The 15,956-nt window shown below is 42.0% G+C and overlaps 1 protein-coding gene across 2 annotated transcripts in view; it reads right to left on the bottom strand.

The window, feature by feature from the left end:
- The window catches only part of NMBR (neuromedin B receptor), a 212,407-nt gene that overhangs the window by 27,598 nt on the left and 168,853 nt on the right, over nucleotides 1-15,956 (bottom strand). For both annotated transcript variants that reach the window (XM_072141378.1, XM_072141379.1), the window contains exon 2: nucleotides 11,979-12,327. In XM_072141378.1, the coding sequence (XP_071997479.1) occupies nucleotides 11,979-12,327 (349 nt within the window). The remainder of the gene's footprint in view (nucleotides 1-11,978; nucleotides 12,328-15,956) is intronic.

Raw genomic sequence — 15,956 nt, 5'->3', positions numbered from 1 at the left:
GGGCCTGCTGGTATTCATGCATTCTCACACTCCTTTCCTCTCCAGGGATGAGAGTGGGAAGATTTTGCTTGTACCGTGGGTCCAGGAGAGTGAACACCCAGTAATCGGTGCTGGAATAAATTCTTTGAACGCGAGGGTCACGGGATAGGCAGCCTAGCATGAAATCTGCCATATGCGCCAGAGTACCAACGCGTAAGAATTCACTCCCCTCACTGGCCTGACTGTCCATTTCCTCCTCCTCCAACTCCTCCAACTCCTCTTCTTCTGCCCATACACGCTGAACAGTGAAGGACTCAACAATGGTCCCCTCTTGTGTCTCGCCAACATTCTCCTCCTCTTCCTCCTCATCCTCCTCCACCTCCACCTCCTCCGATATGCGCTGAGAAACAGACCTCAGGGTGCTTTGGCTATCAACAAGGGAATATTCTTCCCCCGTCTCTTGTGACGAGCGCAAAGCTTCCGACTTCATGCTGACCAGAGAGTTTTTCAACAGGCCAAGCAGCGGGATGGTGAGGCTGATGATGGCGGCATCGCCACTGACCATCTGTGTTGACTCCTCAAAGTTACTCAGCACCTGACAGATATCAGACATCCACGTCCACTCCTCATTGTAGACTTGAGGAAGCTGACTGACCTGACTACCAGTTCTGGTGGAAGTTGACATCTGGCAGTCTACAATCGCTCTGCGCTGCTGGTAAACTCTGGATAACATGGTCAGTGTTGAATTCCACCTCGTGGGCACGTCGCACAACAGTCGGTGAGCGGGCAGTTGGAGGCGGCGCTGCGCTGCCCTGAGAGTGGCAGCATCTGGGCTGGACTTCCTGAAATGCGCACAGATGCGGCGCACCTTCGTGAGCAAATCAGACAGATTGGGGTATGTCTTGAGGAAACGCTGCACTATCAGATTTAACACATGGGCCAGGCATGGCACATGTGTCAGTCTGCCGAGTTGCAGAGCCGCCACCAGGTTACGGCCGTTGTCACACACAACCATTCCCGGCTTGAGGTTCAGCGGTGCCAGCCACAGATCAGTCTGCGCCGTGATGCCCTGTAATAGCTCTTGGGCGGTGTGCCTTTTGTCGCCTAGGCTCAGCAGTTTGAGCACCGCCTGCTGTCGCTTAGCGACGGCACTGCTGCTGTGCCTAGAGCTACCGACTGATGGCGCCGTGCCCACGGATGGTAGTTCGGAGGAGGAGGTGGAGGAGGGGTGGGAGGAGGAGGAGGCATAGTAGGCCTGAAACACCTGGACCGAGGTAGGCCCCGCAATCCTCGGCGTCGGCAGTATATGAGCAGCCCCAGGGTCAGACTCGGTCCCAGCCTCCACCAAGTTAACCCAATGTGCCGTCAGCGATATATAGTGGCCCTGCCCGGCAGCACTCGTCCACGTGTCCGTGGTCAGGTGGACCTTGTCAGAAACGGCGTTGGTCAGGGCACGGATGATGTTGTCTGACACGTGCTGGTGCAGGGCTGGGACGGCACATCGGGAAAAGTAGTGGCGGCTGGGGATCGAATACCGAGGGGCGGCCGCCGCCATGAGGTTGCGAAAGGCCTCGGTCTCTACTAGCCTATAGGGCAGCATCTCCAGGCTAAGCAATCTGGAGATGTGCACATTAAGGGCTTGGGCGTGCGGGTGGGTTGCACTATATTTGCGTTTCCGCTCCAGCGTCTGGGGTATGGAGAGCTGAACGCTGGTGGATGCTGTGGAGGATCGTGGAGGCGACGATGGGGTTTTTGTGGCAGGGTCCTGGGCAGGGGGCTGACTAGCAGCTGACACAGGGGAAGGAGCAGTGGTGTGCACGGCCGGAGGTGAACGGGCTTGTTGCCACTGAGTGGGGTGCTTAGCATTCATATGCCTGCGCATACTGGTGGTAGTTAAGCTAGTAGTGGTGGAACCCCTGCTGAGCCTGGTTTGGCAAATGTTGCACACCACAGTCCGTCGGTCATCCGGTGTTTCCTTAAAGAACCTCCACACTTCTGAAGATCTAGCCCTCGCCGCAAGAGCCCTCACCACGGGAGCTTCACTAGTTGACAGTGGCGCTGATGCACCAGCTCTGGCCCTGCCTCTCCGTCTGGCCCCACCACTGCCTCTTCCAACCTGTTCAGGTCGAGGACTCTCCTCCGTCTCAGAAGCACTGTGTTCACCCGGCCTCTCAACCCAGCTTGGGTCTGTCACCTCATCATCCTCCGATCCCTCAGTCTGCTCCCCCCTCGGACTTCCTGCCCTGACAACAACTTCCCCACTGTCTGACAACCGTGTCTCCTCATCGTCGGACACCTCTTTACACACTTCCACTACGTCAAGAAGGTCATCATCACCCACAGACTGTGACTGGTGGAAAACCTGGGCATCGGAAAATTGCTCAGCAGCAACCGGACAAGTGGTTTGTGACTGTGGGAAGGGTCCAGAAAACAGTTCCTCAGAGTATGCCGGTTCAAATGCCAAATTTTCCTGGGAGGGGGCAGACTGGGGGGGAGGAGGCTGAGGTGCAGGAGCTGGAGGAGTGGCGATTTCGGTGACATGGGTGGACTGCGTGGAAGACTGACTGGTGGTGGACAAATTGCTCGAAGCATTGTCAGCAATCCACGACATCACCTGTTCGCACTGTTCTGGCCTCAACAGTGCTCTACCACGAGTCCCAGTAACTTCAGACATGAACCTAGGGAGTGTAGCTCTGCGGCGTTCCCCTGCTCCCTCATCAGCAGGTGGTGTCTCACCCCGCCCAGGACCACGGCCTCTGACCCCTGCAGTAGTTGGACGCCCACGTCCCCGCCCTCGTCCTCTACCCCTAGCCCTCGGGTTAAACATTTTTAAAATGAGAGTTATAACTTTATTTTTTTTTTTACTTTTTTTTGTTTTTTTTTTTTTTTTTTGTGTTTTTTGTTTTTTTTTGAGTTTTTAAAACCAAACAATGCTATCCTATTGCTATGGCTATTTTCTAGCCAAGTATCAAAGGAAGCACAGTACTATGCCAGATGAGATGACACTGAGTTATTGCCTAATAGAAATCCAACCCCTACTGAATTTTGCCACTTCGGCCTTTGCTATGGATATGTGCGCCACTAAGCGCAGAACACAGCGGTCGCAAGTCCCACTACAAATTGCTCAGAATTGGCAAGTACATGCACTGCAGAAACTACAGCCACCAGCAGATCAACCAGAAATCAAATATATAGAACGCTACTGTAGGCTTCAAGATCAAGAAGCTGTTTGTATTCTCCTATGGCTATTTTCTAGCCAAGTATCAAAGGAAGCACAGTACTATGCCGGATGAGATGACACTGAGTTATTGCCTAATAGAAATCCAACCCCTACTGAATTTTGCCACTTCGGCCTTTGCTATGGATATGTGCGCCACTAAGCGCAGAACACAGCGGTCGCAAGTCCCACTACAAATTGCTCAGAATTGGCAAGTACATGCACTGCAGAAACTACAGCCACCAGCAGATCAACCAGAAATCAAATATATAGAACGCTACTGTAGGCTTCAAGATCAAGAAGCTGTTTGTATTCTCCTATGGCTATTTTCTAGCCAAGTATCAAAGGAAGCACAGTACTATGCCGGATGAGATGACACTGAGTTATTGCCTAATAGAAATCCAACCCCTACTGAATTTTGCCACTTCGGCCTTTGCTATGGATATGTGCGCCACTAAGCGCAGAACACAGCGGTCGCAAGTCCCACTACAAATTGCTCAGAATTGGCAAGTACATGCACTGCAGAAACTACAGCCACCAGCAGATCAACCAGAAATCAAATATATAGAACGCTACTGTAGGCTTCAAGATCAAGAAGCTGTTTGTATTCTCCTATGGCTATTTTCTAGCCAAGTATCAAAGGAAGCACAGTACTATGCCGGATGAGATGACACTGAGTTATTGCCTAATAGAAATCCAACCCCTACTGAATTTTGCCACTTCGGCCTTTGCTATGGATATGTGCGCCACTAAGCGCAGAACACAGCGGTCGCAAGTCTCACTACAAATTGCTCAGAATTGGCAAGTACATGCACTGCAGAAACTACAGCCACCAGCAGATCAACCAGAAATCAAATATATAGAACGCTACTGTAGGCTTCAAGATCAAGAAGCTGTTTGTATTCTCCTATGGCTATTTTCTAGCCAAGTATCAAAGGAAGCACAGTACTATGCCGGATGAGATGACACTGAGTTATTGCCTAATAGAAATCCAACCCCTACTGAATTTTGCCACTTCGGCCTTTGCTATGGATATGTGCGCCACTAAGCGCAGAACACAGCGGTCGCAAGTCCCACTACAAATTGCTCAGAATTGGCAAGTACATGCACTGCAGAAACTACAGCCACCAGCAGATCAACCAGAAATCAAATATATAGAACGCTACTGTAGGCTTCAAGAAGCTGTTTGTATTCTCCTATGGCTATTTTCTAGCCAAGTATCAAAGGAAGCACAGTACTATGCCAGATGAGATGACACTGAGTTATTGCCTAATAGAAATCCAACCCCTACTGAATTTTGCCACTTCGGCCTTTGCTATGGATATGTGCGCCACTAAGCGCAGAACACAGCGGTCGCAAGTCTCACTACAAATTGCTCAGAATTGGCAAGTACATGCACTGCAGAAACTACAGCCACCAGCAGATCAACCAGAAATCAAATATATAGAACGCTACTGTAGGCTTCAAGATCAAGAAGCTGTTTGTATTCTCCTATGGCTATTTTCTAGCCAAGTATCAAAGGAAGCACAGTACTATGCCGGATGAGATGACACTGAGTTATTGCCTAATAGAAATCCAACCCCTACTGAATTTTGCCACTTCGGCCTTTGCTATGGATATGTGCGCCACTAAGCGCAGAACACAGCGGTCGCAAGTCCCACTACAAATTGCTCAGAATTGGCAAGTACATGCACTGCAGAAACTACAGCCACCAGCAGATCAACCAGAAATCAAATATATAGAACGCTACTGTAGGCTTCAAGAAGCTGTTTGTATTCTCCTATGGCTATTTTCTAGCCAAGTATCAAAGGAAGCACAGTACTATGCCAGATGAGATGACACTGAGTTATTGCCTAATAGAAATCCAACCCCTACTGAATTTTGCCACTTCGGCCTTTGCTATGGATATGTGCGCCACTAAGCGCAGAACACAGCGGTCGCAAGTCTCACTACAAATTGCTCAGAATTGGCAAGTACATGCACTGCAGAAACTACAGCCACCAGCAGATCAACCAGAAATCAAATATATAGAACGCTACTGTAGGCTTCAAGAAGCTGTTTGTATTCTCCTATGGCTATTTTCTAGCCAAGTATCAAAGGAAGCACAGTACTATGCCAGATGAGATGACACTGAGTTATTGCCTAATAGAAATCCAACCCCTACTTAATTTTGCCACTTCAGCCTTTGCTATGGATATGTGCGCCACTAAGCGCAGAACACAGCGGTCGCAAGTCTCACTACAAATTGCTCAGAATTGGCAAGTACATGCACTGCAGAAACTACAGCCACCAGCAGATCAACCAGAAATCAAATATATAGAACGCTACTGTAGGCTTCAAGAAGCTGTTTGTATTCTCCTATGGCTATTTTCTAGCCAAGTATCAAAGGAAGCACAGTACTATGCCAGATGAGATGACACTGAGTTATTGCCTAATAGAAATCCAACCCCTACTGAATTTTGCCACTTCAGCCTTTGCTATGGATATGTGCGCCACTAAGCGCAGAACACAGCGGTCGCAAGTCTCACTACAAATTGCTCAGAATTGGCAAGTACATGCACTGCAGAAACTACAGCCACCAGCAGATCAACCAGAAATCAAATATATAGAACGCTACTGTAGGCTTCAAGAAGCTGTTTGTATTCTCCTATGGCTATTTTCTAGCCAAGTATCAAAGGAAGCACAGTACTATGCCAGATGAGATGACACTGAGTTATTGCCTAATAGAAATCCAACCCCTACTGAATTTTCCCACTTCGGTCTTTGCTATGGATATGTGTGCCACTAAGAGCTAAACACAACGGTAGCAAGTCCCCCTGCTAATTCCTCACAAAATGGTAAAAGATGCAAATTAAAATAAAAAAAGTAGAACGTTATTGTAGCCCTAAGAAGGGCTGTTGGGTTCTTTGAGAATCACTCCTGCCTAACAGTAAGCTAATAGAACACCCTAACGCTTTCCCTGAGCAGCAGCAGCTCTCTCCCTAGCGGCATCCAGAGACAGAATGATCCGAGCAGCGCGGCCAGCGGCTAGTCTATCCCAGGGTCACCTGATCTGGCCAGCCAACCACTGCTATCGACGTGTAAGGGTACCACGTCATGCTGGGTGGAGTGCAGAGTCTCCTGGCTTGTGATTGGCTCTGTTTCTGGCCGCCAAAAAGCAAAACGGCGGGAGCTGCCATTTTCTCGAGCGGGCGAAGTATTCGTCCGAGTAACGAGCAGTTTCGAGTACCCTAATGCTCGACCGAGCATCAAGCTCGGACGAGCATGTTCGCTCATCTCTAACTAGGACATTTCACCTAGACTATTTTACCTGCAACCCAGACTGGACTCTGGGACATATGGCTTCCTAGCACTGTGGATTGCTTGATTTGTGGATTTTTGAGTGTATTTCAATAATGTATATTTATTAAAATTATATTTTATTTATACTATCACTTTTCTACTATGATGTTTTAATGAAGCGATGCACTGTCGGGGACCATAATCTGACCCAGTTGCTTCTTCATATTACTACTTTTGCACCTTTAAAACATTTTTTACCAGCAAATTATTTTATCAGTTCCAAGAACCATACCTTTTTATATTTTTCAATATACTAGTATAAAAGGTTGGATTTTTTTTTCAGCTAAATATGTTTATTTTTACAACATCCCTACTTTAGGATACCCATGAGTCATAACTTTGCTACTTACTGTCCATTTTGCAGGGGCAGTTGAATAGTTTAATACTATGTTGACAGATCCAGCTAAACTACTTTATAAGGTTCTGATCAGGGTTGCAAAGGTGGCAATTGCCCAGGCCCCTGGGAGAAAGGGGAGAATCTCTTCTTTCAAATGAATTTAGAATTTTGTTTCTAGGTGCTATGGATCCAGAGATATTCAGGTTTAAAGTGAGAATCAGGTCCCATTTTATATATATAAAAATCACTCCCAATGGCAGTTTAACAGTTAATATCTCCGTTTTCCTACATTTTAGAAACACAGCTTTAGATTCATATAAAAGAGGAGAGCCAGAGATACAGCCCCCTGAAATTAACCCCCCTCCCCAATCCAGATTCTTAGCCATCAGGCTGCAGGGAGCATTTGCTGCAAACAGGACCTGCTGCACCTCACAGATAATGGAAATATTCACTTTATATGTTACTACATTTTGAGAAGGGATAATATCAACTAATATTCATGTTTTCAACCCTTATCTATGTAAATCTAAGAACACACTTTGGGCCACATGTATCAATCGTTTTTTTTCTGTTGTTTTTGCACCTTTTCATTCAGGCGCACCGTTTTTGTGCCATTTTTGCGAATAAACGCCAAACTAGCTGCGCAGCAAAAATAACCAGCTTTCCCTCATTTATCCTAGCAATCCAGATGTTTTGCTGCGCCTAATGATATTCATCACTTGCGACTTTTCATTTAGGCGCAAAAACGGGCGCAAAAACACTCCAGCCCGAAGGTGGCGTTAACTGAGAAGAAAGCACTGAGCCCCTTTGCAGAACAGCTCATTTCTAGCAGCAAAGCTCAACCAGACACTAGTACAGATCATACACACATGAGATACTCTGCAGACAGGAGCTGCAGACTCTATTTACAGTTCATCACCTTCTATTTACAAAACATTCTGCAGAATCCTGAGCTCAAAGCAAGAGAGAATAGAACGTTACAGAATGTTGCAGATATTACAGACAAGTGTCCCCCATGTAATTCTGCACAGTATCCCCAGTGTGTCTGAGGAGGATACTGTGCAGAATTACAGGGGTGCAGCAGGAGACCAGCATTGGGGGATCCCCTCCAGGAGAAGCCACTGTTGAGGAGATCACTGGGTGCTGGGTGTCACACACCTGGGTGCTGCTGTGAGTGTTATCTTCATGCTGGGATGTGGGAGAAGCAGAGAGGAGCTTGTAGCAGGATCACATGTAAGTGTCTAAATCTAACATTGCGCCTAAACTGCACCAAAATTGCGCATAAACTGTGTTAAAGTAAAGTGATTAATAAGAGGCAGGAAATTAACGTCACAGATGGTTGTAGCTTGTGATAATTCTTGAAAACAGTGCACCAGAATTTAGGCGCAACTACTACACTTAGGCGCACAAAAGTGATAAATGTGGCCCATTCTCTCTTATTCCCTTTTATTTTGTGATAGTTATTTTTTGTTGGGAAAATTGACTGATACAATGAACATTCAATCCTCTTCGCCTAATGTGACTACACCGCGACCAGAACATGTCCATAACGTTATATGTAACACCAAAAACACACACATGTCCTGGAATAAAGTTTTTATTTCCCATAATCCTCCATTATTTGCACCTATGTTATGACGTTCTCACTCTCATTCTTATGAAGCGCGGAGGGTTTTGTTATTGTGCAGCTAATACAATGGAGCACATCTAAACGTGACTTTTATTATCTCATTTGAGAGGTTTATGGATATATAGTTATTTATTTGGATTACCATTGTCTAAGGAACAGACAATGATACATCTGTGTGAATTTTCTGCAGTTCCCTTTGCTGGATATTTTGGTGAATATATTGGTGTGGGGTATGTATGCTCTCCTCACATCTTACTGTTTTAGGAAAGTAGATTTTCTTTATATAAGTATTCTGGATTTGTACATATTTTAGAGGACATTTTGAATGTTAATTGCCAAATGCATCACCTGGTTGTCTGCTTTCAAAATTCTATAGGTTTTATGGCGCCTTTACTTTTTATCTGTTTTATTGATATATTTTGCAGGTTGTGACTGTCTAAAAATGTCTAGCTGAAAAGCAGATATCTAGTTATTACAGTTTTAGTGATATTAGGTGGATTTATTTATGTGAACATATCAATAGGGCACATTTGTGAACTCTACAAATGTCCATGTATTACATTTAGGAGATGTGAAGGTAAACATTTTCTGTTTGGATCAAATTTTTTTCCATCAAAGTCAAATTTTAAGTATTTTTAATAAAATGTTTCAATTTGAATCAAAATTGCATGAAGGCGCCTATGTATATAAAATCTTTGATGCAATTTTGAAAATGGGGCAAGTGTCTGCTTTCAGAAAATATCGTTCCCTCTCCCCAATGGGCCTCACAGTCTAATCAACCTACCAGTATGTTTTTGGAGTGTGGGAGGAAACCGGAGGACTCGGAGGAAACCCACGCAGACACAGAGAGAACATACAAAATCTTTGCAGATGTTGACCAGCGCTGCAAGGCTGTAGTGCTAATCATGGAGCCACCATGCTGCCCATAAATCTCCCTATCATTTATCTATCTCCTATAAAATTCTCCCATATTACAGTTTGTTTTACCATATTAAAGGAGCCTCTTGCTGACTGTGACTGGTCATAAAATAGTTTTATTTTGGGGCCCCACTTTTAGTTTTGCCCAGGGCCCCACTTTGTCTAGAACCGGCCCTGGTTCTGATGTCAGCCACTGAACCATGGGTCAAATGTAGCCAAGTTTTAGTCAACACTTTAATATCTCAGTGAATAGTTATTCCCTTCCTTAACTTGACTTATTCCATTGTTTTAATTGCCTTTTGTTGTGTGATTTCACAGACATGCATAATGAAGACATTATAAGATATAGAGTAATGATGGTGATATATATATATGTGTCTGACATTTAGATGGATGGTATAATATATCCAACACAAACAGAAGAATAGGAGATTTCCCTCACTCATGTCCATATTTAAAATTCTATTTTTTGACAAATATAAAAGGTAGGCTTTGTAGGCTAGTAATAATGAAGACATGCTGACATTTCATAAAATTTACTTAGCTTCAAGTTGCAAGTATAAAATAATGAATGACATACTTTAAAGGAAGACTATTATCAAAAGCAAACATGGATAAACCAGTGACTTTTAAAATTATGCTAATAAGCCTGAGTGGCTACTAGGGTGGTTCCCAGAGCACCTCCGTGCTGCAGACTCACAGGTTGTTCCAGTGTGCAAGAAGCACTTCCCCCTTCTACTGTGTGCTGAAACTGGAAGGGTGAGACAGTCTAACAGCCTGTGAATCTGCACCACAGAGAGGCCTTTAATAATTTTAAAAGTACATTTTATAAGGAAGGAGGACATGGATAACAAAAATAAGAAGATCACCAGAGTCACAGTGCCTGGATCTTTAAGTAAGTCTCTCTAGTTTACCCATAATTGATTTAAAGATAGATTTTCTTTAAAGGGCACCTACCACCCCGATTCTACCTATAAAGTTAGAACGGGTGGTAGGTGGATGAATGGGATGTGAGGATAGCCCTTTTTTGGGCTAATCCCCACGTCCCAGGTGTCTTTTAGAAAACTTTATTGCAGTTATATGCAAATTTTTTTATGCGGCTACTGGGGCGTGGAGTAGCCGGACATGAGGCTACCAGTCGCGTCTACTCCACGCCCCAGTAGCCACGTTACTCCGCCTACCAGGTAATCTTCAGCGTGCAGCTCCTGGTAGCTGCGCGCCCTTGTTTGAGTCCCCCGGCTACTGCGCATGCGCAGTACTTCCGGGCCCGGAGCCGCGGCTGCACAGCCGAAGGCCTGCGCAGAACGCAGCGGACCCGGACGAGGGCGCGCAGCTACCAGGAGCTGCGCGCCGAAGATTACCTGGTAGTCGGAGTAACGTGGCTACTGGGGCGTGGAGTAGCCGCGACTAGTAGCCTTATGTCCGGCTACTCCACGCCCCAGTAGCCGCATAAAAAAATTAGCATATACCTGCAATAAAGTTTTCTAAGAGACACCCGGGACGTGGGGATTAGCCCAAAAAAGGGCTCTCCTCACTTCCCATCCATCCACCTACCACCCCTTCTACCTTTATTGGTAGAATCGGGGTGGTAGGTTCCCTTTAAGGATGATTAGCATTCTGATGATTATTGTTTTATTTATGGTTTTTAATAGTCACATGAAAACACATGAACTTAAGTTTAAAAGTGGTTGCACCACTAAGTACAACTATCCAGAATAGAAGTAAATGAAGCACAGGAAAAGCTTGCACAACAGTGCTCTATAGTGGATACCCAGCTCCTGTACCAATCAGCTGTTAAAGGGGTGTTCCCATTTCCCGCAAATTAATGTTATTGTTTGTATTATAAAAGGTTAAACTAATATCCAATATCCTTTTTCTATCAATTCCTCATGATTTTCTAGATCTCTGCTTGCTGACATTCTATAGGAAGCTTCTGATCACACAGGTGCACGGCTCCTTAGTATCATAGAGTGTAGCCAGAGCTGTGTGTTATGGTGAGCAGTGCACCTGTGTGACCATGGTCAGATTTCTGTCCACTGGAAGTAAACATATAAGCTTCCTATAGAACAAGCATAAAATCTAGAAAACCATAAGGGATTGATACAGAATGTATATTGTGAATTTGTATATTTTTTTAATAAAAATATTAACATTAAGTTGCTGAAATGTAAATACCCCTTTAAGAGCTTTATGAAAAATAGGACCCAGATCCAGGAGCAGTTGGCTTTATGTTTGCACTTTATCTTCACAGGCAAGGGACTAGGCAGAAAAATTCTTTAGTCACCTATGTAATACCCTCAGCTAAACAACTTTGAGTTTTTTCATGGCAGTGCCAGAGCACTGCCAGAGTGTGCTATAACATGTTTAGGTTACATCATCCCAGGTAAGATTTTAGAAATAATAGCTTTATTATTGAAAGAAAAAACAAATATTAATTCTCTTGATACTAATTGCACAAAGCATAAAATCCATGAGACCTTCCATTTAACTCATGCAATCATATATTCTTCTCCTATCCACATTATATTTCTTGCAACCAATGTAAAAGTACCCACCTGTCGTTTTGAATGCTCACTGTATTCTCCGGGGATGTTGTGTGCACTTTTAATTAAAGTAGTAGCAATGTGATAATAGTAAACACTGATAATAGTCAGTGGGATGAGATAGTAGACCAAGAATATAAGGACAGAATGGATCTTTGGATGCATGTCATCAGTTTGTGGATATGGGATACAAGCTGTGAAGCTGACATTGTCGGATCCATTGATATGTGCCACTTCAGAAAACACAGCTTCAGGGACTGCCAAAAGCATTGATATGATCCAGATGGCTGTAGCTTTTATACATGTCCACAGAACAGCACTTGATGTTTGGATGTCCATAGGATTTACGATAGCTTTGTATCTGAAAGAGGGAAAGATATACATTACCAAAGTGCAAAAGACCAAGTAAATCCTGCTATAAAAGTATGATTTAGCACAATATATTATCATAATATCGCTCTTGTTGCTCTGCCCTTTGGAGACTGCTTCAGTTTTCTTTTCCCAGTATGCAATAATTTCTGTCAAAATGCCCATACAACATTATGTTACCATCTATAATCTATATTTATATTTAGCTTTATGCTTGGTCATTGATATAAACCTGTATTAATTTTTTTTTGTAATTCTTAAGCAATAAAAAGTGCAAATAGCAATTCTGAATTATTAAATATGCCGGGAATATGCAATTTTATTTTACACTGTATCTTTATTATTATTATCTCATTATTGTTCATCAGTTCTTAAGTTTATAGCATTAGAATTATATGTGTGGGTATTGTATTTGATAAAAAAAAAATTTAATTGTTTTACCAAATAAGCTTACTAAGTTGGAAAAAAAAACCCATTATTGTCAGCAAATTTTGTACTGTAACAACAAATTTCCTACTACAGCATTGAACATTAAAATTAATAGCCAAGAATAAATTCAATAGATTTATTCCATTTTAATTTGAAAGGCTTGTGGCAGCTGTTAACAGCTCTCTTGGATTCCCTCTCAGGAATTGTGTATTAAAGAGGATATTTATGCCATTATAAATAATGGAATTCACTATCTGCAATGAGTGTGTTAAAGTGCAAGAACTGTCAGGAAATAGAAGTTGCCAACAATCTAACATTGTTGCTAAAATTTTAATAAAATAAAGAGGAAAAATAAATAAACAATGGCATAAGGACACAGCTAAACTTTTATTTCATTTTCCAAGTCTAGAATTATCTTTAAATTGAAAATAAATTGTATTTGGCAATTCCAATAAGAGAACAAAAGAGATCATTTGATATTGTCTTCCAACTGTGTATAGTCTAGTTAATCACACCATCTGGTCTCGCTTAAGAAGTTTCCTCTTTTCCATTTTTTTTCCACTGAAGTCATTAATGCTATATTATAATATTACTGTCAGATGGAAGCTTTACAATACTATGTATCTACAGTATAATCTGGCAACATATAAACATCTTTTCATGTAGCATAATAACAATAGGAATAAAAACAATAAGAAAAAAAGAAAACTTTGTTAATGTAATGTAAGTCATCATTCATGTGAATGTAATTTCATACCAGAGAATAAGGTCAATTAGACTGCTGCATTAATGTCCACCTTTAACAGCACATCATTTTTATGATCAACATGTTGATTCATTTCTTAATATATTTTTTACAGTGGTTAGAACTATACAGAACTTCACGTCTTGTGTACAGACATTTTATCTTCAATAATAATTCCATATATATAAAAATATATATATATAAAAAAAACTTTTTATACTGTGCCAACAGATTCTGCAGCAATTTATTTTTCCATCTTCTGTAGTCACAGTCCCTCCTTCCAGTATGGTTACACTCCTAAAGACATTAATGGAGAATCCCTGGACATGCGCGGTACACTCTCCGTTTTGCTGCGCTGCGGAAAGGGGGTCGACAGACCCCCTTCTTGTGACTGGTGCATGTTCCGGAAGTTGGACCAACACCTATATTTACTCTTTATTCCATATTTTAACATTACAGCTCTTATAGAACTTCATATTCTAAAAAAAGTTGAGTTATAATGACATATCTCTAAATATAATAATAACTGTAACAGTTGATATAGAAACACAATCAATGTGTGATATGAAAGGGATTGTCCTCTTTAAAATGACACACAAACTGTATTTCTAGGTCCTCCAAAGCACTTACAATTGATTTACCTAGAGAATAAAGCCAGTTCGTTTTTAGTTTCACCCAAACTGCAGGAGCAAAGCCAAATCCAAACAAAGAATATAGCAGCACTCACCAATTGTTAGACAATGACACCCACAAGGACGTACATTCCACAGCAACTGGCCGCAAGCACTTTCTCAAGCCAATGACATTACCTGCTTGCGACACGACATAGGAGCGGGCAGTGTCATCAAGGTCAGACAGGCATAATATTAATAAGGTGAGTTAAAAAACAGGTATGAAGATAAGCCTACCACATCCTGGATATAACAGGACAAGACTATTCTGCATATAAGCAACAGGAGATACAAATACTGTAATGCTGGTTTGACCTACCCACTATGGGTAAGAAACTAAATTCATAGGAACACTCAGAAAATTATGATTTTTTAATCCCAATTCCCCCATATCTCCAAATTTCATCATGCATTTGCTCTCAGTTCCATTCAGCCTTTTTTAGGCCTTAATGACCAAGCATTTTTGGCAAATGACTAATTTAAGCAGTAATTGCTTCGTATTTTCAAACTTTAGGATACATGAAGGTTCTGTAACATTACCTTTGTTTTAATTTTGTAAATTATGGATTTATGTATGTATCGGTTTTATAAGCAACAATATATTTTATCTTATCTTGCTCTAACAATGTCACCTAAGCATGTTTGCTTTTTTGCAATTTGAGCTCTCAATTTTGCTTAATACTTTTACTTTGCTCATTAATTATATTAAAGATGGAAAAGGTTATTCCCTTACTTCATAAAATGTACATTTATTATTTAATGTTATACCTTTTATATTACATGAGTGAACTTTAACATGGAAAATTACTAATTGAACTCATTAAGGGGAATTTGTCAATTAAAGAAAAAATATAAACAAGGATTTATGATTTCCTAGGTGTGCATCTTTTTAAAGCAAGATTTGTTGAAGGGTCACATTGTATTGCAAGAAATTTGCAAAAGCTCTTAACTTTCTTAAATTTTTTAATGAATTTAGCTGGAGCCTCCCTTTTTAACATATATTTTATATGCTGATTGAGTTGAGTAAGACAATTTTGGACCCAATGAAACCTAATGCTTGTGATTTTATTTGGTTATTTATTTGGATTTCTAATCTAGGTGATTAGGTTTTTATTAAACTTTTTATTTTTTACTGGGTTCAGCTGTACATTGTCATGGTACTCCAAAGATATTTAAGGTGCCTCAAAAGAGATTCTAGGTGCCAGGGATCCAAAGTTAAGACTCCTAGAATCCAGAACATATCTCATGCATCTTTGACCATATCTCATTTGTGATTAAGGGGTTAAATAGCACTGTTATCAGCATATCTTGACTTGCCTGGAACTTCAGGAAGATTCCTAGAGTCCTGTCTGGTGAACTCTGTGCTGGGTTGATAACTTGGATGCCCACAGAGAGTGTTCCTCTGGTGTGTCATAGGTTTGCCACCACTGTTCTAAGTACTTGAACTCTTGGGGGTCTGATCACACATACAATATACTGCAATATAAATGGTAGAAATCCTGTGGTATTCTTGGGAGGGTTGAGAGGGGTGTAACATTTAATATCCTTGGTGTAATCAAGGAGTTAATATATGCTTATAAGTGTTCTAGGTTGATTTTGGGTTAGTGTAGTAACCTTGGTGGTCTAAGGTTGATGAGTGCTTACCAGTTAAAATTATATACTTATAGTTTTACTGGCTGAAAATGTATCTGTATGACAGCATCTGCAAATCCCATGAACATGAGCTGTCAGAGAAAATAAGGATTATAAAATTTAATGTGGAAATCTCATTTTCTA

The sequence above is a fragment of the Engystomops pustulosus genome, chromosome 3, assembly GCF_040894005.1.
Source record: "Engystomops pustulosus chromosome 3, aEngPut4.maternal, whole genome shotgun sequence".
Classification (NCBI taxonomy): domain Eukaryota; kingdom Metazoa; phylum Chordata; class Amphibia; order Anura; family Leptodactylidae; genus Engystomops; species Engystomops pustulosus.
This window is presented reverse-complemented; position numbering and strand designations above follow the sequence as displayed.